The sequence below is a fragment of the Oncorhynchus gorbuscha genome, linkage group LG12 (genome assembly GCF_021184085.1).
Source record: "Oncorhynchus gorbuscha isolate QuinsamMale2020 ecotype Even-year linkage group LG12, OgorEven_v1.0, whole genome shotgun sequence".
NCBI classification, from domain to species: domain Eukaryota; kingdom Metazoa; phylum Chordata; class Actinopteri; order Salmoniformes; family Salmonidae; genus Oncorhynchus; species Oncorhynchus gorbuscha.
The window spans coordinates 64,144,943-64,167,947 of NC_060184.1; the positions used below are offsets into that span (position 1 = coordinate 64,144,943).

Here is a 23,005-nt window from a genome sequence, read left to right on the forward strand (position 1 = left end):
TCGTTTGCACACACGCATAGAAAAAAAAACTAGCTGTTTTGTTCTCTTTATTGTAGCTTTGGAAAATTGACAGTAGGTATTGCAAGCTTGACCTCATGCTGAATACCTCTATATGATTGTATATCACTGTGTCTACTATCTACGGTAGCCGCTACTGTAGCACATGTATGCATACAAAAGTTACTGTTTTGTGATAAGATGGGCTGCATACGTCTGCACACACTTTCTCTACAGGGAGGAGTTCATACAAAGTGCTCAGTCATCTCTTACATCAGAGATATAGAAAGGATGTATGAGTCATCACTTCACACCAGTTCAATATATTACCATACTATATAAGCTACTAATACCTTAGAGGTACAAAAAGGTAAAGAAGGATTCACTACCTTATCTACAGCTAAGCCCACTTAAACTCATTTTAGGTGCCTCCTTGGCAGTGCTGGAATGAGTTGTTCAGGTTTTGCTGAAAACTGAGAATGGATGATGTCAGATCAGCGCTCCATGATTGGTCCAAGTTTGGCCCCACTTTTCATAAACCGGCCAATGAGAATGAGGATAACTAGAAACACAAACAAACAAGCTAATATTATCCCAGAGTTAACTAAGACAATTGATTCTTATCAGAGAGGCCTGAATGAAATGTAATCCACATACGAAGACATTGATGAAGAAAAACGGTGTGTGTATACTGTAGATGATGACTTTTAAAATCAAAAAAGAGGGAAAGAGCCCTCTGGAATAATCATCATCCAGTTACACAAAAATAAATGCTAAAACAATTGAAGTAAAAAACAAATGATCAAGAATCAACCATTTTCCTATGCAAAATAACCCTTGTTTCAAGGAACACAAGATATTTGTTCAGGTCCATACTCCTGCACAAACAATGGAGTTTCAAAATGCCCGCTGTTGTACACCACTACAATGCCACAGATTCTTCTTCACACTTAAATACAAATATTAATCTCATCCAATCCCTTCCATCCTTGAAGAGCGTTATTCACACACTTCAACCAATGACAGCTATTACATGTCTTATCGGAAAACCATTCAAAATACTAGTTGATGTTCAAGCTCGTTCAATGTTCAGAAGGTTTAGTAATACCACTACTAGGTGAATTACAAGGTTGAGTCGGTGTGGCGTTGTTAGCGATAGTCTTGGTTAACGTGAGAATGTTCATATTGCTTTGCAGGGTTGATGGTGCCACAGATGGACAATACAAGGCTAACAAAATGTAGCCATCTTTAGGATCGGTCATGTAGCCTTTGCATTGTCTTATCAGGGTGTGGAAGGAGCTGGGAGGGTTAACAGTAACACATGTCATGCTGGAGAGGTTTATAAGCAATAAGCTACAGGAAAGACAAGGCTCACATGGTGAACCATCGTTAGTTAACATTAGCATCCTGAAAACATCCATTTTCTTTGAGACTCAGAGCAGTGTTTCCCATAGAAAACCTCCTAAATGGGGCACCAAGTTGTCCAATAGAAACTAATTAACGCCAAAGGTTTTTAGAAAGGGGGCAAGACAGCTAGGTGGGCTGTCTGAGTATACAGTTTTAACCTTTCGAAGGGTTCAGGAAGGATCAGTATCGCTGGTTAGGATCTGGGGCAAAGATTGAGGATGCCTATTTCACTAGGTTCTCCTCTCAATCCAACACAGTAAAAACATAATAAAACAGTTGAAATGAAACTATAGCCATCGGGGCATTTGTCATGCAATACTGTTTCTTAACTCCTCAGAGTTCTAAGTCTCCCCCTCTTTCTGATATAATGGAATAATAATTAATAAAAAAATACATCTGTTTGTTCCGGATGCTTTCTATAATATAATGCCACATGCGTAATGCATAATAACTATCTTTAGTTAGTTTAAAGCTTGTTCCCATCGTTCCTAAAATGTTCTTATAGGTCTAGTTAGTCACTGCAACTCTCTTTTCTACAACTTGGCACTGGCCACGCCACTGTACCCATGACAATCGTAACTATGACAACTGCCCACCCTGACCCTCTTTGTGCCTAATTAACCTCGTGCCCGGGTCGAATTGCTGGCGCACATAGTCTGGTAACAGGGTGGTCATTGCTATCTGGAATCCTTGGGATGTCCCTACCTTAACCCTTTTACATTTCAACTTCAATGGGGTAGGGACGTCCCAAGGACTCCAGATAGCAGGGACTGTAATAGGGTGGGACTGGTTAGACCTTAGGGCGTGTTGATTTACTGAGTGCCATGCTAATCAAGTCAAATTCTAAGCGAATCACACAACTATGAGGCATGTCTTTAAATTGAGGCAGGAGAGGGTCGTCACTAGTTATCACAGCCACAAAGTCATAAACCCTGCCTATCTCTAATATGTCTCTTCTTAAACCTAACCTTAACCAAACTGCTAACTTTATACTTAACCCTAACCTTAAATTAATACCACAAAGTACATTTTTGTAGCCAATGTTGACTTTGTGACAGTGGAAGCTAGTGGTAACCGACAGGAAGTGAGAGATATCAACCGTTTTATTAGCTGGGACTTTGCAAAATTGTTAATCAAAATAAATGTTCTATTACATAAACAATATTATTTTGGGGAAACCCAATTGATTCTGAGTTTGACGTATAAAGTTTATATATGAAAACAATTTCTAATATGCATATTTTCAGATTTTCTGAACTCACTTTAAATCACTTATGCTTTGAAGTCCACAATGTAGCTGGGGTATGTTCTCAGGGTTGGGCTAGATGGCGATGGACAGAGATCAGACAATTAAAATCGACGTCTGTTTTCACCGCTCCTACCATAGTCTCCCATTCAAGTTCCATTCTGAGGCGCTGTGAGACCAGACGGATCAACAGAGAGCGCCGGCCGGTGGATGAGATTAGTGCCCATTCAAAACTATGTCCTCAAAGGGAGAAAAGGAGCTCATTTTCCCTTTTCTCTGTCGGGCCTGAAACCAAACCCTCAGCCTGTCACAGCTGCTTTGTAGGGGAGAGAAGAGAGAAACAGAGGTTCTATTATGTTTGACTGAACAAACCGAGACTGGACACAGAGAGAGCAGATCAGAAACCTTTCCCAGCCCAAAGACAGAGCCTCTAGCTGCAGTAGCTGGAGAGAACCACAAGGGAGTGCTTTGGTCAGTAAAGCTGAAGATAAGGGATCGAAGGAAAGAGTGGCTGAACTCAACCATCTCAAACTGACTGTCTGTCCACCAATCTGGTCACTGTAGTCCCACTTAAAACAGATTGTGAAGAGGAACAACTGACCAAATAACCTATCAGAGGAGTCAGGGGGTGGGGCTAAAATCCTGTTCCAAAGTCCACCCTGGGGCAACAACATCAATGACTGCAGAGAGGGCGCTGTGTCGCCGCGGCAGCTGAAGTTAAACCCATGATGATTTTGTTAGCGAGGGGATCATTGAAGGGGCAGAGTTCAGTGTGCCAGGCAGGTGGGCGGGGGAAGCATTTTAGGGCAGAGTTATCGGTTGGCCTTGTAATTTGATTTGCTGGTGTCTCGTGGCTCTTTGCTCGGGTTGCTCCAATCGTCTGCCTCGGGGCTGGTCTGGTAGTGTCGCCATGCCGACTTATTAAAGACGGGCAGGCGCTCGAACGACTCACTGGACAGAGCCTGATTTGGGGGCGGGACAAAAGAAGAACCAATGAAAAGGGATGGAGTGATGTTGATAGTTAATTGTATTACAGAGCAGAGGTATATCGGAGTCTGAAAATCACAGAGTAACATCAAAATTATTTGTGGTGTCAGAGAAGCCCCTCCTACCTTGAGATAAATGACAGCATCAGTGCCAACCCCTTCCATGGAGTAGAGCTTCAGGTCTCCCTGAAAATACCTGGCATACAGCCTGGAGATGGGAAGACCATAGCCAAAACCAGCCTGGAAGCAGGGAGGGAGAAGGAAGATAAAGTTGGGAGTCAGAGATAGCAGACAAGAGGGGGGAGAGAAATGACATAGGTGACAGTGTAGTATAAGGGCAGTCACTTCTTCAGAATAAGTTGTTTACAATCACTACAGAAAAACACTGGCATCTGTTACTGGCTTCAGAATGATGAGTCAGAAAACCTGAAAAATATGGGGAACAATGTGTATGTGTGTACCAGTGGGACAGTGTTGGAGGGTTCTAGGCTGGGCGTGGGGGCAGTAGAGTACATGTAGTTAAACAGACGATCGATCTTCCTCAGAGGTACACCTCCACCCCGATCACTGATCTGACAGAGATAGATAAAAGAGAAAGGGAGAGAAAGAGGATATGTCACGACTGTACATTTGACACACTGGGTAAAAGATGGTGAATATAACAATTTATAGAGCATTTATCATACATCCCACTCATAGACGGCATGTCTAAGTATTGGCAAGTGTGTGTGTTACCTTTATGGACAGGTCCTCTTTTCCTAGTGTGACTTTGGCCTTCACCGGAGGTAAGCCCTCCTTACTGTCCTCATGGAGCTCCACAGAGGCCCGCATAGAGTTCTACACACACCAAACACTTTTATTAGTATGATGATGGTCGTGCATTGTGTACTTGCGTGTGTGCGTGCGTGTCACACCTTGAAGAGTTCAAACAGCATGTGGAAGAGGTGAGAGGGAACATACACAGCCTGGATCGATTTGTCTTTGTCTTGTTTCACTGTGACACAGGGAGAGAAAATAAGATCTCTCTGTATATATATATATATATATATATATATATATATATATATATATATATATATATATATATATATATATATATATATATATATATATATATACATACATATATATATATATATATATATATATATATATATATACATACATACATACACACACACACACACAGTGGGGCAAAAAAGTATTTAGTCAGCCACCAATTGTGCAAGTTCTCTCACTTAAAAAGATTAGAGAGGCCTGTAATTTTCAACTATGACAGACAAAATCAGAGAAGAAAATCCAGAAAATCACATTGTAGGATTTTTAATGAATTTATTTGCAAATTGTGGTGGAAAATAAGTATTTGGTCAATAACTAAAGTTTATCTCAATACTTTGTCATTGCCAACAAAGGGTATAATAACAGAGGTCAAACGTTTTCTGTAAGTCTTCACAAGGTTTTCACACACTGTTGCTGGTATTTTGGCCCATTCCTCCATGCAGATCTCCTCTAGAGCAGTGATGTAATGGGGCTGTTGCTGGGCAACACAGACTTTCAACTCCCTCCAAATATTTTCTATGGGGTTGAGATCTGGAGACTGGCTAGGCCACTCCAGGACCTTGAAATGCTTCTTACGAAGCCACTCCTTCATTGCCCAGGTGGTGTGTTTGGGATCATTGTCATGCTGAAAGACCAAGCCACATTTCATCTTCAATGCCCTTGCTGATGGAAGGAGGTTATCACTCAAAATCTCACAATACATGGCCCCATTCATTCTTTTACACGGATCAGTCGTCCTGGTCCCTTTGCAGAAAAACAGCCCCAAAGCATGATGTTTCCACCCCCCATGCTTCACAGTAGGTATAGTGTTCTTTGGATGCAACTCAGCAATCTTTGTCCTCCAAACACAACGAGTTGAGTTTTTACCAAAAAGTTATATTTTGGTTTCATCTGACCATATGACATTCTCCCAATCTTCTTCTGGATCATCCAAATGCTCTCTAGCAAACTTCAGACGGGCCTGGACATGTACTGGCTTAAGCAGGGGGACATGTCTGGCAATGCAGGATTTGAGTCCCTGGCGGCGTAGTGTGTTACTGATGGTAGGCTTTGTTACTTTGGTCCCAGCTCTCTGCAGGTCATTCACTAGGTCCCCCCGTGTGGTTCTGGGATTTTTGCTCACCATTCTTGTGATCATTTTGACCCCACGGGGTGAGATCTTCCATGGAGCCCCAGATCGAGGGAGATTATCAGTGGTCTTGTATGTCTTCCATTTCCTAATAATTGCTCCCACAGTTGATTTCTTCAAACCAAGCTGTTTACCTATTGCAGATTCAGTCTTCCCAGCCTGGTGCAGGTCTTCAATTTTGTTTCTGATGTCATTTGACAGCTCTTTGGTCTTGGCCATAGTGGAGTTTGGAGTGTGACTGTTTGAGGTTGTGGACAGGTGTCTTTTATACTGATAACAAGTTCAAACAGGTGCCATTACTACAGGTAACGAGTGGAGGACAGAGAAACCTCTTAACTTCTTCGATATAGGGGGCTCTCTTAATTTTTGGATAAAAAAACGTTCCCGTTTTAAACAAGATATCTTGTTACGAAAAGATGCTCGACTATGCATATAATTGACAGATTTGAAAAGGAAACACTCTGACGTTTCCAAAACTGCAAAGATATTATCTGTGAGTGCCACAGAACTGATGCTACAGGCGAAACCAAGGTGAAATTTCAAACAGGAAATGCCCCAGATTTTGAAGGCGCTGTGTTCTAATGTCTCCTTATATGGCTGTGAATGCGCCAGGAATGAGCCTGCACTTTCTGTTGTTTCCCCAAGGTGTCTGCAGCATTGTGACGTATTTGTAGGCATATCATTGGAAGATTGACCATAAGAGACTACATTTACCAGGTGCCCGTTTGGTGTCCTCCGTCGAAATTATTGCTTAATCTCCAGCTGCGTGCATTTTTCCATTTGCTTCAGAGGAGAAACCCAACTGCCACGAATGATTTATCATCGAATAGATATGTGAAAAACACCTTGAGGATTGATTCTAAACAACGTTTGCCATGTTTCTGTCGATATTATGGAGTTAATTTGGAAAAAAGTTTGGCGTTGTAATGATTGAATTTTCTGGGTTTTTTCTTAGCCAAACGTGATGAACAAAATTGAGCGATTTCTCCTACACAAATAATATTTTTGGAAAAACTGAACATTTGCTATCTAACTGAGAGTCTCCTTATTGAAAACATCTGAAGTTCTTCAAAGGTAAATGATTTTATTTTAATGCTTTTCTTGTTTTTATGAAAATGTTGCCTGCTTAATGCTATGCTAGCTATCAATACTCTTACACAAATGCTTGTGTAGCTATGGTTGAAAAGCATATTTTGAAAATCTGAGATGACAGTGTTGTTAACAAAATGCTAAGCTTGTGAGTGAATATATTTCTTTCATTTCATTTGCGATTTTCATTAATAGTTAACGTTGCGTTATGGTAATGAGCTTGAGGTTATGATTACGCTCCCGGATACGGGATTGCTCAATGCAAGAAGTTAAAGAAGTTACAGGTCTGTGAGAGCCAGAAATCTTGCTTGTTTGTGGGTGACCAAATACTTATTTTCCACCATAATTTGCAAATAAATTCATTAAAAATCCTACAATGTAATTTTCTGGACTTTTTTTCTCATTTTGTCTGTCATAGTTGAAGTGTACCTATGATGAAAATTACAGGCATCTCTCATCTTTTTAAGTGGGAGAACTTGCACAATTGGTGGCTGACTAAATACTTTTTTGCCCCACTGTATATATAAATCACAGCAGGACTAAATCTGGCCTCTGCAACCATCATCTCTAAATAGGAGCAGTCCTGTGGCTACATCACTTCCCTTTAAAGGTGGAGCTCTGTTATCTCTCACACAGAGAGGATCAGAGATGTTATGAAACGACAAACATACTGTAAAGTGTGTGTTTCGACAGCATATAGAGATCAAAGATATCACGAGACAGTGAACAAAGTTTGTGTGTGTGTTGACTGTACATTAGTCAATATGGAGGGGGATCAGAGATGTGGTAAAACAGAGCAGATGTCTTACTGTTGAACTCTTGGATCTGGAGTGCAGGGGCAGCAAGGTAGTACTGTTCACACAGCATCTTGGCTGTCTCATAGGCATCTGAAACAGGAAGGCAGTGTCACATGATGGACAGATGGATACATGCCATCATACACACAACTATCTAAGAAAAGCAGAACCATTTAGGGGTGGTAACGAGAGCTGAAAATGGAGAAAGAGGAAGAGACTAAGGGGAGAGAGATGACTATTGTTTTGCTTCAGAAAACTGCCATCATCACTATTAAGGTTAGAGTTGGGTTAACCAATGGAGGAAAAGATTTGGCATGGGCCCTCAGATCCTCAAAACGTTCTACAGCTGCACCATTGGGATCATCTTGACTGACTGCATCACCACTTGGTATTGTAACTGCTTGGCATCCGACTGCAAGATGCTACAGAGGGTAGTGCGTACAGCCCAGTACATCACTAGGGCTGAGCTCCCTGCCATACAGGTCCTCTATACAAGGCGGAGGAAGGCCCTAAAAATCTTCAAATAATTCAGCCACCCAAGTCATAGACTTCTTTCTGCTATCGCACGGCAAGCGGTACCGATGCACCAAGTCTGGAACCAACAAGACCCTGAACAGCTACCACCACCAAGCCACAAGACTGCTAAATAGTTATTTAAATAGTTATCAATAGCAACCCGGACTATCTGCATTGACCCTTTTTGGGCACCAACTGACTCCTCACATACACTGCTGCCACTGTTAATTATCTGTCACTTTATTCCTAGTTATATGTATAGTACATTCACCACATGACCAAACATGTGGACACCTGCACGTTGAATATCTATCTGGTCATTAATATGGAGTTGGTACCCCCTTTGCTGCTATAACAGCCTCCACTCTTTTGGGAAGGCTTTCCACTAGATGTTGGAACAATGTGGCGGGGATCTTGCTTCTATTCAACCACAAGAGTATTAGTGATGTCGGGCACTGATGTTGGGCGATTAGGCCTGGCTCGCAGTCGGCGTTCCAATTCAACCCAAAGGTGTTCGATGGGGTTGAGGTGAGGGCTCTGTACAGGCCAGTCAAGTTCTTCCACACCAATCTAGACAAACCATTTCTGTATGGACCTTGCTTTGTGCACGGTGGCATTGTCATGCTGAAACTGGAAAGGGCCTTCCCCAAACTGTTTCCACAAAGTTGGAAGCACAGAATTGTCTAGAATGTTTGTATGCTGTAGCATTAAGATTTCCCTGAACCATGAAAAACAGCCCCAGACCATTATTCATCCTCCACTAAACTTTACAGTTGGCACTATGCATTCATGCAGGTTGCTTTCTTCTTGCATCCGCGGTTCGTCCATCAGACTGCCAGATGGTGAAGCGTGATTCATCACTCCAGAGAACGAGTTTCCACTGCTCCAGTGTCCAATGGCGGTGAACTTTACACCACTCCAGCAGATGCTTGGCTTTGCATGTGGTAATCTTAGGCTTGTGTGAGGCTGCTCGGCCATGGAAACCCATTTCATGAAGCTCCCAACGAACAGTTATTGTGTTGACGTTGCTTCCAGAGGCAGTTTGGAACTCGGTAGTGAGTGTTGCAGCCGAGGACAGCCTATTTTAACGCGCTACGGCGTTCCCGTTCTGTGAGCTTGTGTGACCTACCGCTTCGGGGCGGAGCCGTGGTTGCTCCTAGACGTTTCCACTTCACAATAACAGCACTTACAGTTGACCAGGGCAGCTCCAGCAGGGCAGAGAGTTGATGAACTGACTTGTTGTAAAGGTGCCATCCTATCGAATCTTTACACTTGTCAGCAACGGGTGTGGTTGAAATAGCCAAATCCACTCATTTGTAGGGGTGTTCACATACACTATACTGGGACCCCTTGTATATAGCCACGTTATTATTCATTGTGTCTCTATTATTACGTGTTTTTGCTTTCTATTATGTCTTTGTCAGTGTTGATGGGAAGGACTCGCAAGTAAGCATTTCACTGTTAGTCTCCACCTGTTGTTTACAGATCATGTGACAAATACAAGCTGTTACCACTGCTTCTGACAAACACAGTGAGTCAGACAAAGACACACACCCCCCTTGACCAGTCCTCACCTTTGACTACTTCAGCCACGTTGCAAGTGGGGTCTATGCTGCCTATATGTTTGGGGTGGGCTGGGTTAGTGTCATTGCCGAACAGGAGAGCTGAGGAGACAGACAGACATGAACATAATGGATACCATAGTTCCCCCAAAGACATAACGTCTTTACACACACACACACACACTGTCCACATATCTTAAACAGCGTCCAGTGGACATGTGCATATTAACGTGCTGTAAATGTGTGTCAAGAGTGTGTGCTCTCACTGTGTTGGTTGATGAGCATGCGGAAGGATATGCGGTTGGTGTAGAAACGGTCCAGAAAGTACTGGATGTTACTGCTGATGAAGGGGTCAAAGCCAAACTTCTCCTTGTACTCTATAACCCCCTGGGCCATGGTAGGGACCACGTCATTATGACGATTACGGATCTCAATCAACAACTCCAGGAAACTGAGAGAGAGAGAGCGAGAGCGAGAGAGAGAAAAAACAACGTATTTCTTCTGACTTACAGTGGTCAGCTGGGGTTGTTATCAGTGGTTCCTATCTAAATCTGTCTCACATGGTGTGAACACTGTTATGGTATAAATATACATGATTATCTGGACAGGTAAGTCCAGGGGTTTAGCATCAGGCGAGTATGAGGACAAGGACACAGGCAGTTAGCAGTAAGCTACCCTCTACCCCTCCACCTCTTCATAGCTCCCCTCATCCCCCTCTCCTCCAAACATCCTTCTCTCAGGTTCTCACACCTGCGGTCTTCAGTTCAACATCAGATGATTGATCTGTTGAACCAACAAGGAATAAAATATCTAGAAAAAACATTGTCCTCCATACTCACTCATTGAGGGCCTGAGGATCCTCTGGTTTTCTGTTCTCATACCCCAACAGCTCCACAAAGCTCTGCATGTACCTGAAAGGAACACACACACAGTTCATTCAATATGTTTGGGGTATGTAAATTGGGGTATGGGGTATGTTTGGGGTATGTAAATTGCATGTTTGTGCTGATGTCACTAGCATGTTTGTGTGTTAGGACTCATTCTCACTAGACTGGTCCCATATGTTTTTGTGTTTTTGCCAACTCCATTGCTCATCGTCAAGTGTTTGGCATGATAGCATAAACAGACTGACACTCAGGCTAAATGTCTCACCATTTCTGCACCAGTTTGATTGAGGGCTGACTGAGCAGGTTATCAGGCAACAGGTTGACCTCTCTCATGGTGTTAGCCAGCCTCACCGGCAGCTCCTTCCTCAGGAACATAAAGGATGTCTTCTCACACGCATTGTCCCGACCTAGAGGAGGAGAAGGGAGGGGAAGGGAGGGGATCTTTTAAAAGTTGACTGAGAAAATGCACTCTAAAAAGCGAAAGGCATTCTACCATGATGTTCAACTTCTCTGTCTGAAAAAGCAACAAAAGACACCCCTCTATTGATGTGAACAAATGGACATCCCACCATAGTTTACAATGCTGGAAATACCAGAGCTGCTGTGTGTTTGACTATAGGCATATCCCAGCATCTCTTTCTTACTTACATACACAGTCCACATGCTATCCATAGATACTTCAATGTGTGTTCGGAAACAGCAATGAGTAATGTTTGTTTAACTTCTAGGGAAAGGCGCCGAAGGTAACTAATGCTGGGCCGAGGCGTGGCTAATTTGATAAGGCTAAAATAGGTTGAACGCACTCAGAAAATAGGCAGACTAACTGTCTGCCTATTTTCTGAGTGTGTTCAGCCTATTTTAGCCTTTCTTATCACAGGCAAGTATGCTCACACACACACACACACACACACACACACACACACACACACACACACACACACACACACACACACACACACACACACACACACACACACACACAGAGAGAGAGAGAGTTACAGTGGTTGGATAACAGCAGTGGTCCTCCTGAGCAGTCTCTGGTTCCCAGGCCCAGACACAAAGGCAGGATTATGAAACAATTCCAGTGACGCAACAAGACACAAGCTGTTATCACTGTAGACCTGTTCAACTAGTAATAAACAGCCCTCGGTACACCTGTGAGAGTAGCCTATCTGTATGAAAGATGGAGAGAGAGATAGGGGGGGGTGGGGGGGAACAGAAAGCTTTCCTTTTGACTTCATTAACTAAACTGTTGCTTAGCAGTCAGAAACTGATGATTTAACAGAAGGCACATAGGGGAGCATGTTATTAACCCATACTCAGCATTTGTGTCTTCTGACTGGACACAATGCCCCCAGTCTATACTGTAGCTATAGGATATAGCCCCCATTTTATAATGTAGCTATAGGCTATAGCCCCCATTCTATAATGTAGCTATAGCCCCCAGTCTATACTGTAGCTGTAGGCTATAGCCCCAGTCTATACTGTAGCTATAGGCTATAGCCCCCAGTCTATACTGTAGCTATAGGCTATAGCCCCCAGTCTATACTGTAGCTATAGGCTATAGCCCCCAGTCTATACTGTAGCTAGGCTATAGCCCCCAGTCTATACTGTAGCTATAGGCTATAGCCCCCAGTCTATACTGTAGCTATAGGCTATAGCCCCCAGTCTATACTGTAGCTATAGGCTATAGCCCCCAGTCTATACTGTAGCTATAGGCTATAGCCCCCAGTCTATACTGTAGCTATAGGCTATAGCCCCCAGTCATACTGTAGCTATAGGCTATAGCCCCCAGTCATACTGTAGCTATAGGCTATAGCCCCCAGTCATACTGTAGCTATAGGCTATAGCCCCCAGTCATACTGTAGCTATAGGCTATAGCCCCCAGTCTATACTGTAGCTATAGGCTATAGCCCCCAGTCTATACTGTAGCTATAGGCTATAGCCCCCAGTCTATACTGTAGCTATAGGCTATAGCCCCCAGTCATACTGTAGCTATAGGCTATAGCCCCCAGTCATACTGTAGCTATAGGCTATAGCCCCCAGTCATACTGTAGCTATAGGCTATAGCCCCCAGTCTATACTGTAGCGGTAAGCTATAGCCCCAGTCTATAATGTAGCTATAGGATATAGCCCCCATTCTATAATGTAGCTATAGGATATAGCCCCCAGTCTATACTGTAGCTATAGGCTATAGCCCCCAGTCTATACTGTAGCTATAGGCTATAGCCCCCAGTCTATACTGTAGCTATAGGCTATAAACCCCAGTCTATACTGTAGCTATAGGCTATAGCCCCCAGTCTATACTGTAGCTGTAGGCTATAGCCCCAGTCTATAATGTAGCTATAGGATATAGCCCCCATTCTATAATGTAGCTATAGCCCCCAGTCTATACTGTAGCTATAGGCTATAGCCCCCAGTCTATACTGTAGCTATAGGCTATAGCCCCCAGTCTATACTGTAGCTATAGGCTATAGCCCCCAGTCTATACTGTAGCTATAGGCTATAGCCCCCAGTCTATACTGTAGCTATAGGCTATAGCCCCCAGTCTATACTGTAGCTATAGCCAGCTATAGCCCCCAGCTATAGCCCCCCAGTCTATACTGTAGCTATAGGCTATAGCCCCCAGTCTATACTGTAGCTATAGGCTATAGCCCCAGTCTATACTGTAGCTATAGGCTATAGCCCCCAGTCTATACTGTAGCTATAGGCTATAGCCCCCAGTCTATACTGTAGCTATAGGCTATAGCCCCCAGTCTATACTGTAGCTATAGGCTATAGCCCCCAGTCTATACTGTAGCTATAGGCTATAGCCCCCAGTCTATACTGTAGCTTTTGGCTATAGCCCCAGTCTATACTGTAGCTATAGGCTATAGCCCCAGTCTATAATGTAGCTGTAGGCTATAGCCCCAGTCTATACTGTAGCTATAGGCTATAGCCCCCAGTCTATACTGTAGCTATAGGCTATAGCCCCCAGTCTATACTGTAGCTATAGGCTATAGCCCCCAGTCTATACTGTAGCTATAGGCTATAGCCCCCAGTCTATACTGTAGCTATAGGCTATAGCCCCCAGTCTATACTGATGGACTGATAGTTATGAGCAATATGCCTACAAACAAACAAAAAATGACATGCTAATTGTAGCTAAAAAAAAATCATACAAATGATATCAGAACAGAATTATCATTGAGTACTGTGGTATTATAAGAACATTTTGACCGAATTCAAGGGAATAAAAACAACACTTGCAGGGATGTTCACCTTCAGAGATTCACATCACCTTGTTTGTTCGTCAGGATTTCATTAATATTACAGAATAGACAACAACCTCAAATTAAAACACATTGATAGTGACAGCCCATTACCAAGAGTGTCGGCCTAGTCTAGGCTACTTACCAAATTCCAAAAATTGCTTGATGGAGAGAGGCGACGGTGAAAATCTTGAATAATATTCAATTTTTTTGGTGTTTTTCAATAAAACCGTAAACAGCCTCATTTTGAATAGTTACTATTGTAGATGTCGTTCCGGAATGATGATTGTTAAATTAAAAACACTCCACCACATCCAATGACACTGACAGCGATGTGCATCCTCCACAGACAACGTCTTCATTTGACGTTTCTCTCTGTCTAGACCTGCAAATCACTGAACGATATAACTAAAAGTGTTACTGTAGCTTAATCATACAATATGTAACACTTCTATTTTCCGGAATGTCTTCGATTAAATATTGTTGCACAGGACAGTACGTACTGTCGCGAGCCCTAACTCAATCGCGCATGACTCCGAATCTGTTGATGTTTAACGGTGATTGGTCGACACTTGCTCTGTTAAACCCGGAAAAGAGAAAATGGGAGATAGCGATTGAAGTGTTGGTCTGTCTGCCAGAAAGGGGCGGGTCTGTAGCAGTTTAACAGACCGGTTAATTGGATAGAATTAAATGTTGCTTTGAACGGTAGCGGTTAATGTGTATCCTTGATAACCGATGCCAACACGCATGTAACTGATCCAGTTTTTTTGTGTGTATAGACGATCATAAGCTAACCTTGAATAAGTCATGGAGAGGGCAACAGATCAGCAACACAACTAGTGTACATAGAACTCCTGTGGATACAGTACACAATTTTCATACTTGAGTAAAAGTATAGGTACCTTAATAGAAAATTACTCAAGTTAAAGTGAAAGTCACCCAGTAAAATACGACTTGAGTAAAAATCTAAACGTTTTTGGTTTTAAATATACTTAAGTAAATGGAATAGCAAAAATATACTTAAGTATCAAAATTATAAATCCTTTCAAAGTAAGTATTTTAAGCAAAGTAGAAGGCACCATTTTCATGTTTTTAAAATGTATGTATTGCAAGGCACACTCCAACAGTCAAGACATTATTTACAAAAGATGCAATTTTGTTTAGTGAGTCAGACAGGCTAGAGGCAGTAGGGATGACCAGTTCTCTCTTGTTAAGTGCATGCATTTGACAATGTTCCTGTCCTGCTTAGCATTCAAAATGTAACAAGTACTTTTGGTTGTCATGGGAAATGTATGGAGTACATTTTCTTCAGGAATGTGGTGAAGTAAAACTACTCAGAAATATAAATAAAGTAAAGTACAGATACCCCCCCCAAAAATAAGTATTTTAAGTATTACTTAAGTAGTTAAGTACTTTACACCACTGGATACAGTAGCCTCAACTAGAAAGTGGTAGAGCTTGGAACAGTTCAAAGTAATCTACTAACTATCCTTTACAATAATACAAATTTGCACCTAACATTTGTTACTAGTAAGTATGGTCACCTAGAGTTCTAAACCTGATCTGCAGAGTGCATCTGGGTTGTGATAACGCAGATTCCACAAGATGAAGGTCTAAAGACGAGAGAATAAAGAGGTGTGTCTGTGTTGATCTGTCAATGATCATGATAGAATGACCTTATCCAAATGTTATCAATGTAGGCCACTGCTCAGTGTCACTGGCAGGCGGACCCATTGGTTCATTCGGCCACCTAGTGGAGCAAGTTTGCAACTACAATGAATACAGGGTTCTTCTTTACAAATACATGTGTATGCATGCCTATGAAAAAACAAATGCCAAGACAAATCTTTAGAGCAAATGTTTCAAAATGTATATATTATAAATGGCTCATGATAATACACTATAATGTTCAACAAGGCTATGGCAAAAGATACAACTTCTGAGGAAAAATACATTTCTGAAATAATTCTTAGATTACAGTTACATAATAGCAACACTTTCAAAACACACTGTCTGAGGGATTATGACTTCTGATTCATTTAACAGCATTTCTCACCCAGAAAATGCCATGACTGATTAAATTCTTACTGCAGACCTGTGTAACATAACATACACACATACTCTTTCTCTTGAACACACAGTCTTTCTAACAAAACCACACGCACACTTTGTCTCTAATACATGCACATATACAGTCTCTCTTGCCCTCACGCTATGTCAGATTTATCGGCCGGTATAGCCATCTTGGTGTGTTCATCGTCATTCTCGTCGTCAGGGAGTGGGTCATACTGGCGGCGGTACAACAGGCGGGTTACCAAGGTGATGATGAACATCTCCAGGATCAACAACTGTTGACTCATCACTACACACAGAGAGAGAAAAAGAGAAAGAGAAAAAGAGAGAGAAAGAGAAAAAGAGAGAGAAAGAGAAAAAGAGCGAGAGAGAGAAAGAGAAAAAGAGCGAGAGAGAAAGAGAAAAAGAGCGAGAGAGAAAGAGAAAAAGAGCGAGAGAGAAAGAGAGAGAGAAAGAGAAAAAGAGCGAGAGAAAGAGGAGAGAAAGAGAAAGAAGAGAGAGAAAAAGAGAGAGAAAGAGAGAAAGAGAGAAAGAGAAAAAGAGAGAGAAAGAGAGAAAGAGAAAAAGAGAGAGAAGAAAGAGAAAAAGAGAAAAAGAGAGAAAAAGAGAAAAAAGAGAGAGAGAAAAAGAGAGAGAAAGAGAAAGAGAGAAAAAGAGAGAGAAAGAGAAAGAGAAAGAGAGAAAGAGAGAAAGAAAGAGAAAAAGAGAGAGAGAAAGAGAAAGAGAGAAAGAAAGAGGAAAAAAAGAAAGAGAAAAAGAGAGAGAGAGAAAGAGAGAAAGAAAGAGAAAAAAAGAGAAGAGAAAGAGAAAAAAAGAAAGAGAAAAAGAGAAAGAGAGAAAGAAAGAGAAAAAAAGAAAGAGAAAAAGAGAAAGAGAAAAAGAGAAAGAGAAAAAAAGAAAGAAAGAGAAAAAGAAAGAGAGGATAGGTCACTTAAGTTATGTGCTTGCCTGAGAGCAGTAGAGTTTGTGTGTAATAAGGTATATAGTGATGAAGGTATGGATGGAGATAAGACTCACAATATCCCCTGGCCTGTGAGGAGTATGGTGGCGTGCAGGCGATGGTTCCGTTCATAGCCAGGATGTTGATGATGGCCGACTGGAGCTGACTCAGCACCAGCACCAGCTACACACACAGCATCATGGGTAAAAACCCAACAACATAACATAGGTAAACACAAAAAAGGACAACACTCTGCAGAAGTAAACAAGTAAACACTAGTTAACAAGTAAACACAAGTTAACATTTGCTGAAACTTGTCATTTCAGGGAATTAATTAACTGACCTCTGATTGGTTGAGGAGGGCCTTACTGTATATCTTTCCTCAGATTGGTTCATTTACATGGCATGTGTGTAATCTTACCTGGTACATGGCATATTTGGGGATGATCTTGAGGCTGCGCAGTGTGATCCTGAGGTGCATGAACATGATGGCTACAGGCCACAGTGCTATGATGGTCAGGACCCCCACACCTGGGTTAATCCAGATGGCTGCTCCGGTTATCGCCATCTGGAACACACACACACACACACAGTGTTGGGAGTGTTTGTATTGAGAATGTGTTCTCTTCTTTTGACGCCCAATTTTGTGTGTGTGTGTGTGTGTGTGTGTGTGTGTGTGTGTGTGTGTGTGTGTGTGTGTGTGTGTGTGTGTGTGTTGACACCCCACACTCACATCTGCGATGTCGAAGTTGCCATTGGTCCAGAGGATGATTGATAGTATGGTGAAGGCGATCTTTAGCACGGCAAACTGGAACGATCCCAACTTCAGCAGGAACAGACTCCGTCTGGGGAAAACCAGAGGAAAACATTCAACAAATATTTTAAATGGAAAATAATAATTAAATTTGTACATATTTCTAAAATGTTGTTATAGGCCATGCCTATAGGGGACAGTGACCAGTAGGTGGCATACTTGGAGTGATAATGTCAGATGAGCTGTGAGACATGGAGGGGCCCATACAGAACCAGTGTGAGTGGCCAGGGGCACATTGAACCTGCCAGATCCTTTACAAATCCACTGTTTTACTGTTTTACTACTAATCTAGTAGCTGGACTCTGACGCAACTAAGAAACAGGTCTTGCTATGAAGTACATTTGATCCTAAACAGTGCGTGCGTGTGAGTACGTGTTTGTGTATGCATGTGTTACCGTGTGATGTTAACATGGGGTAGACAGGGGCAGCAGCAACAACAGGGACCAGTACTGATCCTCAGTTTGTTTTTCCCTGCTCGCCGTAGAAACGCCTCGTCACCCCCCACTTCCTCAATCATCAGCACCAGGAACTTAAACACTACGATCGCAAAATAGCTGCGGAGACAGACACACGTTACACACCCACAACACAAATATACAACAAGGGAAGGAGGGAATAAAAGATGGACAGAGGGAGAGATGGGTTTGGAAAGAACTACACAAGCACGGATTTAGACACTCAATATTGTAATAGTGTTTTTAGTATCGCTCTGTATGTTTTGCTGACACAGTGTGTGTCTTCCTACAGAGTTTCCTGCCTGTCACAGCAGGGGTCTGAGATCCACACTGGGAGAGAAGGAAGGTGGAGGAGAGGAAAGGAAAGAGGATATGTCAAGAAAGAGAAACTGATATGTACAGAAAGCGAAAGACAGAAGGAAAGAGAGAAGAGAAAAGGAGCGAAGGATGAGTGACATACCAGGCAGAGGTCATGTCAGTGAACATGGTGGCTCGGGGAATCCACATCCCCAGACAGGACATGGTGGCGATCACCTGACACACACAGACATACAGACTTAGTCTGGATGCTTGTTCAATGCATCCTTCCTAACCGTGCTACTGCCCTAGAATTTCCTAGTAAATGGACAGGATGGGACCTGTTCACTGGACGTGCTACCTTGTCCCAGACCTGCTGTTTTGGACTCTCTCTACTGCACCTGCTGTCTAAATCTGAATGATCAGCTATGAAAAGCCAACTGACATTTACTCCTGAGGTGCTGACCTGTTGCACCCTCTACATCCACTGTGATGATGATTATTATCATCATCATCAGACCCTGCTGGTCATCTATGAACGTTTGAACATCTTGGCCATGTTCTGTTATAACCTCCACCTGGCACAGCTCGAAGAGGACTGGCCACCCCTCATAGCCTGGTTCCTCTCTAGGTTTCTTCCTAGGTTCTGGCCTTTCTAGGGGTTTTAGGCTGGGTTTCCCTACAGCACTTTGTGACATTGGCTGATGTAAAAAGGGCTTTATAAATACATTTGGTTGATGGGTCACAAGTTCACAAAAGTTTTGTTTTTGTTTTTTGGCCGCATGTGTTTGTACTGTAGCACAATGAGTTGTCACAGAGAGGACATGAGAGTAGTAAGTACCAGATTGCACCTTTAAAGCCTCCTGATAAATCGGTATGTTCTTACCGGTGCTGCCCCATTGACCCAGATGATGGCGCTCTTCTTGTGGGAGGGAACATTCCGGTAGATGTACCAACACTCCTCTATGTAGACCAGCATGGACACCACTGCCATGAAGGTCAGCACAGAGTACAGGATGATACCAAATATGTCCAACTCTAAGGACAGAGAGAGAGAGGTGAAAACGAGAGAGTGAGAGAGAGAGGTGAAAACGAGAGAGTGAGAGAGAGAGGTGAAAACGAGAGAGTGAGAGAGAGGTGAAAACGAGAGCGAGGTGAAAACGAGAGCGAGGTGAAAACGAGAGAGAGAGAGAGAGGTGAAAACGAGAGCGAGAGAGAGGTGAAAACGAGAGCGAGAGAGAGGTGAAAACGAGAGAGAGAGAGAGTGAAAACGAGAGAGAGAGAGAGGTGAAAACGAGAGAGAGAGAGAGGTGAAAACGAGAGAGAGAGAGAGGTGAAAACGAGAGAGAGAGAGAGAAAAACGAGAGAGAGAGAGAGGTGAAAACGAGAGAGAGAGAGGTGAAAACGAGAGAGAGATGAAAACGAGAGAGAGATGAAAACGAGAGAGAGAGAGAGAGAGAGAGAAAAACAAGAGAGAGGGGTGAAAACGAGAGAGAGGGGTAAAAACGAGAGAGAGAGAGAAAAACGAGAGAGAGAGAGAGAGAGAGAGAGAGAGAGAGAGAGGTGAAAACGAGAGAGAGAGAGAGGTGAAAACGAGAGAGAGAGAGAGAGAGAGAGAGGTGAAAACAAGAGAGAGAGAGAGAGAGAGAGAGGTGAAAACGAGAGAGAGAGAGAGAGGTGAAAACGAGAGAGAGAGAGAGAGGTGAAAACGAGAGAGAGAGAGAGAGGTGAAAAACGAGAGAGAGAGAGAGGAGGTAAAACGAGAGAGAGAGAGGAGGTGAAAACGAGAGAGAGAGAGGAGAGAGAGAGAAAAACAAGAGAGAGAGAGGGGTAGAAACGAGAGAGAGGGAAAAAACGAGAGAGAGAGAGAGTGAAAAACGAGAGAGAGAGAGGTGAAAACGAGAGAGAGAGAGGTGAAAACGAGAGAGAGAGAGAGGTGAAAACGAGAGAGAGAGAGAGAGAAAACGAGAGAGAGAGAGAGAGAGAGAGAGAGGTAAAAACGAGAGAGAGAGAGAGAGGTGAAAACGAGAGAGAGAGAGAGAGAGAGGGAGAGGTGAAAAACGAGAAGAGAGAGAGAGAGAGAGAGTGAAAACGAGAGAGAGAGAGAGAGAGAGAGAAAACGAGAGAGAGAGAGAGAGAGGTGAAAACGAGAGAGAGAGAGAGAGGTGAAAACGAGAGAGAGAGAGAGTGAAAACGAGAGAGAGAGAGAGGTGAAAACGAGAGAGAGAGAGAGAGAGAGAGAGAGGTGAAAACGAGAGAGAGAGAGAGAGAGAGAGGTGAAAACGAGAGAGAGATGAAAACGAGAGAGGTGAAAACGAGAGAGAGATGAAAACGAGAAGAGAGAGAGGTGAAAACGAGAGAGAGAGGTGAAAACGAGAGAGAGAGAGAGAGGTGAAAACGAGAACGAGAGAGAGAGAGAGAGAGGTGAAAACGAGAGAGAGAGAGAGAGGTGAAAACGAGAGAGAGAGAGAGAGGTGAAAACGAGAGAGAGAGAGAGGGTAAAAACGAGAGAGAGAGAGAGAGGTGAAAAACGAGAGAGAGAGAGAGAGGTGAAAAACGAGAGAGAGAGAGAGAGAGAGGTGAAAACGAGAGAGAGAGAGAGGTGAAAACGAGAGAGAGAGAGAGGTGAAAACGAGAGAGAGAGAGAGGTGAAAACGAAAGAGAGAGAGAGTGAAAACGAAGAGAGAGAGAGGTGAAAAACGAGAGAGAGAGAGAGGTAAAAACGAAAGAGAGAGAGAGGTGAAAACGAAAGAGAGAGAGAGAGAGAGGGGTAAAAACGAGAGAGAGAGGTAAAAACGAGAGAGAGGGGTAAAAACGAGAGAGAGGGGTAAAAACGAGAGAGAGAGAGAGAGAGAGAGAGAGAGGTGTAAAAACGAGAGAGAGGTGAAAAAACGAGAGAGAGGTGAAAAACGAGAGAGAGAGAGAGGTGAGAAAAACGAGAGAGAGGTGTAAAAACGAGAGAGAGAGAGGTGTAAAACGAGAGAGAGAGAGGTGTAAAAACGAGAGAGAGAGGTGTAAAAACGAGAGAGAGAGAGAGGTAAAAACGAGAGAGAGGGGTAAAAACGAGAGAGAGGTGTAAAAACGAGAGAGAGAGGTAAAAACGAGAGAGAGAAAAACGAGAGAGAGAGGTGTAAAAACGAGAGAGAGGTGTAAAAACGAGAGAGAGAGGTGTAAAAACGAGAGAGAGAGGTGTAAAAACGAGAGAGAGAGAGAGAGAGAGGTGTAAAAACGAGAGAGAGAGAGAGAGTGAAAAACGAGAGAGAGAGAGAGAGAGAGTGAAAAAAGAGAGAGAGAGAGAGAGAGAGAGAGAGAGGTGAAAAAACGAGAGAGAGAGAGAGAGAGAGAGAGAGAGGTGAAAAAACGAGAGAGAGAGAGAGAGAGAGAGAGGAGAAAAAACGAGAGAGAGAGAGAGAGAGAAAAACGAGAGAGAGAGAGGTGAAAAAGAGAGAGAGAGAGAGGTGAAAAACGAGAGAGAGAAAAACGAGAGAGAGAGAGAAAAGAGAAACGAGAGAGAGAGAGAGGAAAAAACGAGAGAGAGAGGTGTAAAAAAGAGAGAGAGAGAGAGGTGAAAAAAAGAGAGAGAGGTGTAAAAACGAGAGAGAGAGAGAGAGAGAGAGGTGTAAAAACGAGAGAGAGTGTAAAAACGAGAGAGAGAGAGGGGTAAAAACGAGAGAGAGAGAGGTGTAAAAACGAGAGAGAGAGTGTAAAAACGAGAGAGAGAGAGAGAGAGAGGTGTAAAAACGAGAGAGAGAAAACGAGAGAGAGAGAGAGGTGTAAAAACGAGAGAGAGAGAGAGGTAAAAACGAGAGAGAGAGAGGTAAAAACGAGAGAGAGAGGTGTAAAAACGAGAGAGAGAGAGGTGTAAAAACGAGAGAGCGAGAGAGAGAGAGAGAGGTGAAAAACGAGAGAGAGAGAGAGAGAGAGGTGTAAAAACGAGAGAGAGAAACGAGAGAGAGGTGAAAAAAGAGAGAGAGAGAGAGAGAGAGAGAGAAAAACGAGAGGTGAAAAACGAGAGAGAGAGAGAGAAAAAAACGAGAGAGAGAGAGAGAGGTGAAAAACGAGAGAGAGAGAGGTGTAAAAAGAGAGAGAGAGGTGTAAAACGAGAGAGAGAAAAAAAAAACGAGAGAGGTGTAAAAAGAGAGAGAGAGAGAGAGAGGTGAAAAACGAGAGAGAGAGAGAGAGAGAAAAACGAGAGAGAGAGAGAGAGTGAAAAACGAGAGAGAGGTGAAAAAACGAGAGAGAGAGAGAGAGGTGAAAAAACGAGAGAGAGAGGTGTAAAACGAGAGAGAGAGAGAGAGGTGAAAAAACGAGAGAGAGAGAGAGAGAGAGAGAGAGGTGAAAACGAGAGAGAGAGAGAGAGGTGAAAAAACGAAAAGAGAGAGAGAGAGAGTGAAAAACGAGAGAGAGAGAGAGAGGTGAAAAAGAGAGAGAGAGAGAAAAACGAGAGAGAGAGTGAAAAACGAGAGAGAGAGAGAGAGAGAGAGAGAGGGTGAAAAACGA

At 42.9% G+C, this 23,005-nt stretch overlaps 2 protein-coding genes across 2 annotated transcripts in view; both read right to left on the minus strand.

The window, feature by feature from the left end:
- Positions 1–15: 15 nt before the first annotated feature.
- On the minus strand, positions 16–14,485 carry LOC123991228 (pyruvate dehydrogenase (acetyl-transferring) kinase isozyme 3, mitochondrial-like). The gene is made up of 11 exons (XM_046292598.1): positions 14,072–14,485; positions 10,941–11,082; positions 10,628–10,699; positions 10,055–10,239; positions 9,801–9,890; positions 7,723–7,800; positions 4,551–4,630; positions 4,372–4,473; positions 4,098–4,208; positions 3,763–3,876; positions 16–3,612 (listed from the first exon to the last, which is right to left on the minus strand). The coding sequence occupies exons 1-11, from the start codon at positions 14,169–14,171 to the stop codon at positions 3,463–3,465; spliced, it is 1,224 nt and encodes a 407-aa protein (XP_046148554.1). The 5' UTR covers positions 14,172–14,485; the 3' UTR covers positions 16–3,462.
- Positions 14,486–15,773: 1,288 nt separating this feature from the next.
- The window catches only part of LOC123991231 (organic solute transporter subunit alpha-like), a 22,127-nt gene continuing 14,895 nt past the window's right edge, over positions 15,774–23,005 (minus strand). The window contains exons 2-8 of the mRNA XM_046292602.1: positions 19,392–19,543; positions 18,669–18,742; positions 18,149–18,307; positions 17,673–17,784; positions 17,361–17,507; positions 17,017–17,122; positions 15,774–16,288 (exon numbers count right to left, since the gene is read on the minus strand). Coding sequence (XP_046148558.1) covers positions 16,134–16,288; positions 17,017–17,122; positions 17,361–17,507; positions 17,673–17,784; positions 18,149–18,307; positions 18,669–18,742; positions 19,392–19,543 — 905 coding nt within the window. The 3' untranslated portion in view covers positions 15,774–16,133. The remainder of the gene's footprint in view (positions 16,289–17,016; positions 17,123–17,360; positions 17,508–17,672; positions 17,785–18,148; positions 18,308–18,668; positions 18,743–19,391; positions 19,544–23,005) is intronic.

Coding starts and splice junctions, on each gene's coding strand:
- LOC123991228 (XM_046292598.1), bottom strand. CDS start 14,171: ATGAGGCTGTTTACGGTTTTATTGAAAAACACCAAAAAAATTGAATAT. Junction 10,240..10,627: donor GATCCTCAGGCCCTCAATGA/GTGAGTATGGAG, acceptor TCTCTCTCTCAG/TTTCCTGGAGTTGTTGATTG. Junction 4,209..4,371: donor AAGAGGACCTGTCCATAAAG/GTAACACACACA, acceptor TATCTCTGTCAG/ATCAGTGATCGGGGTGGAGG.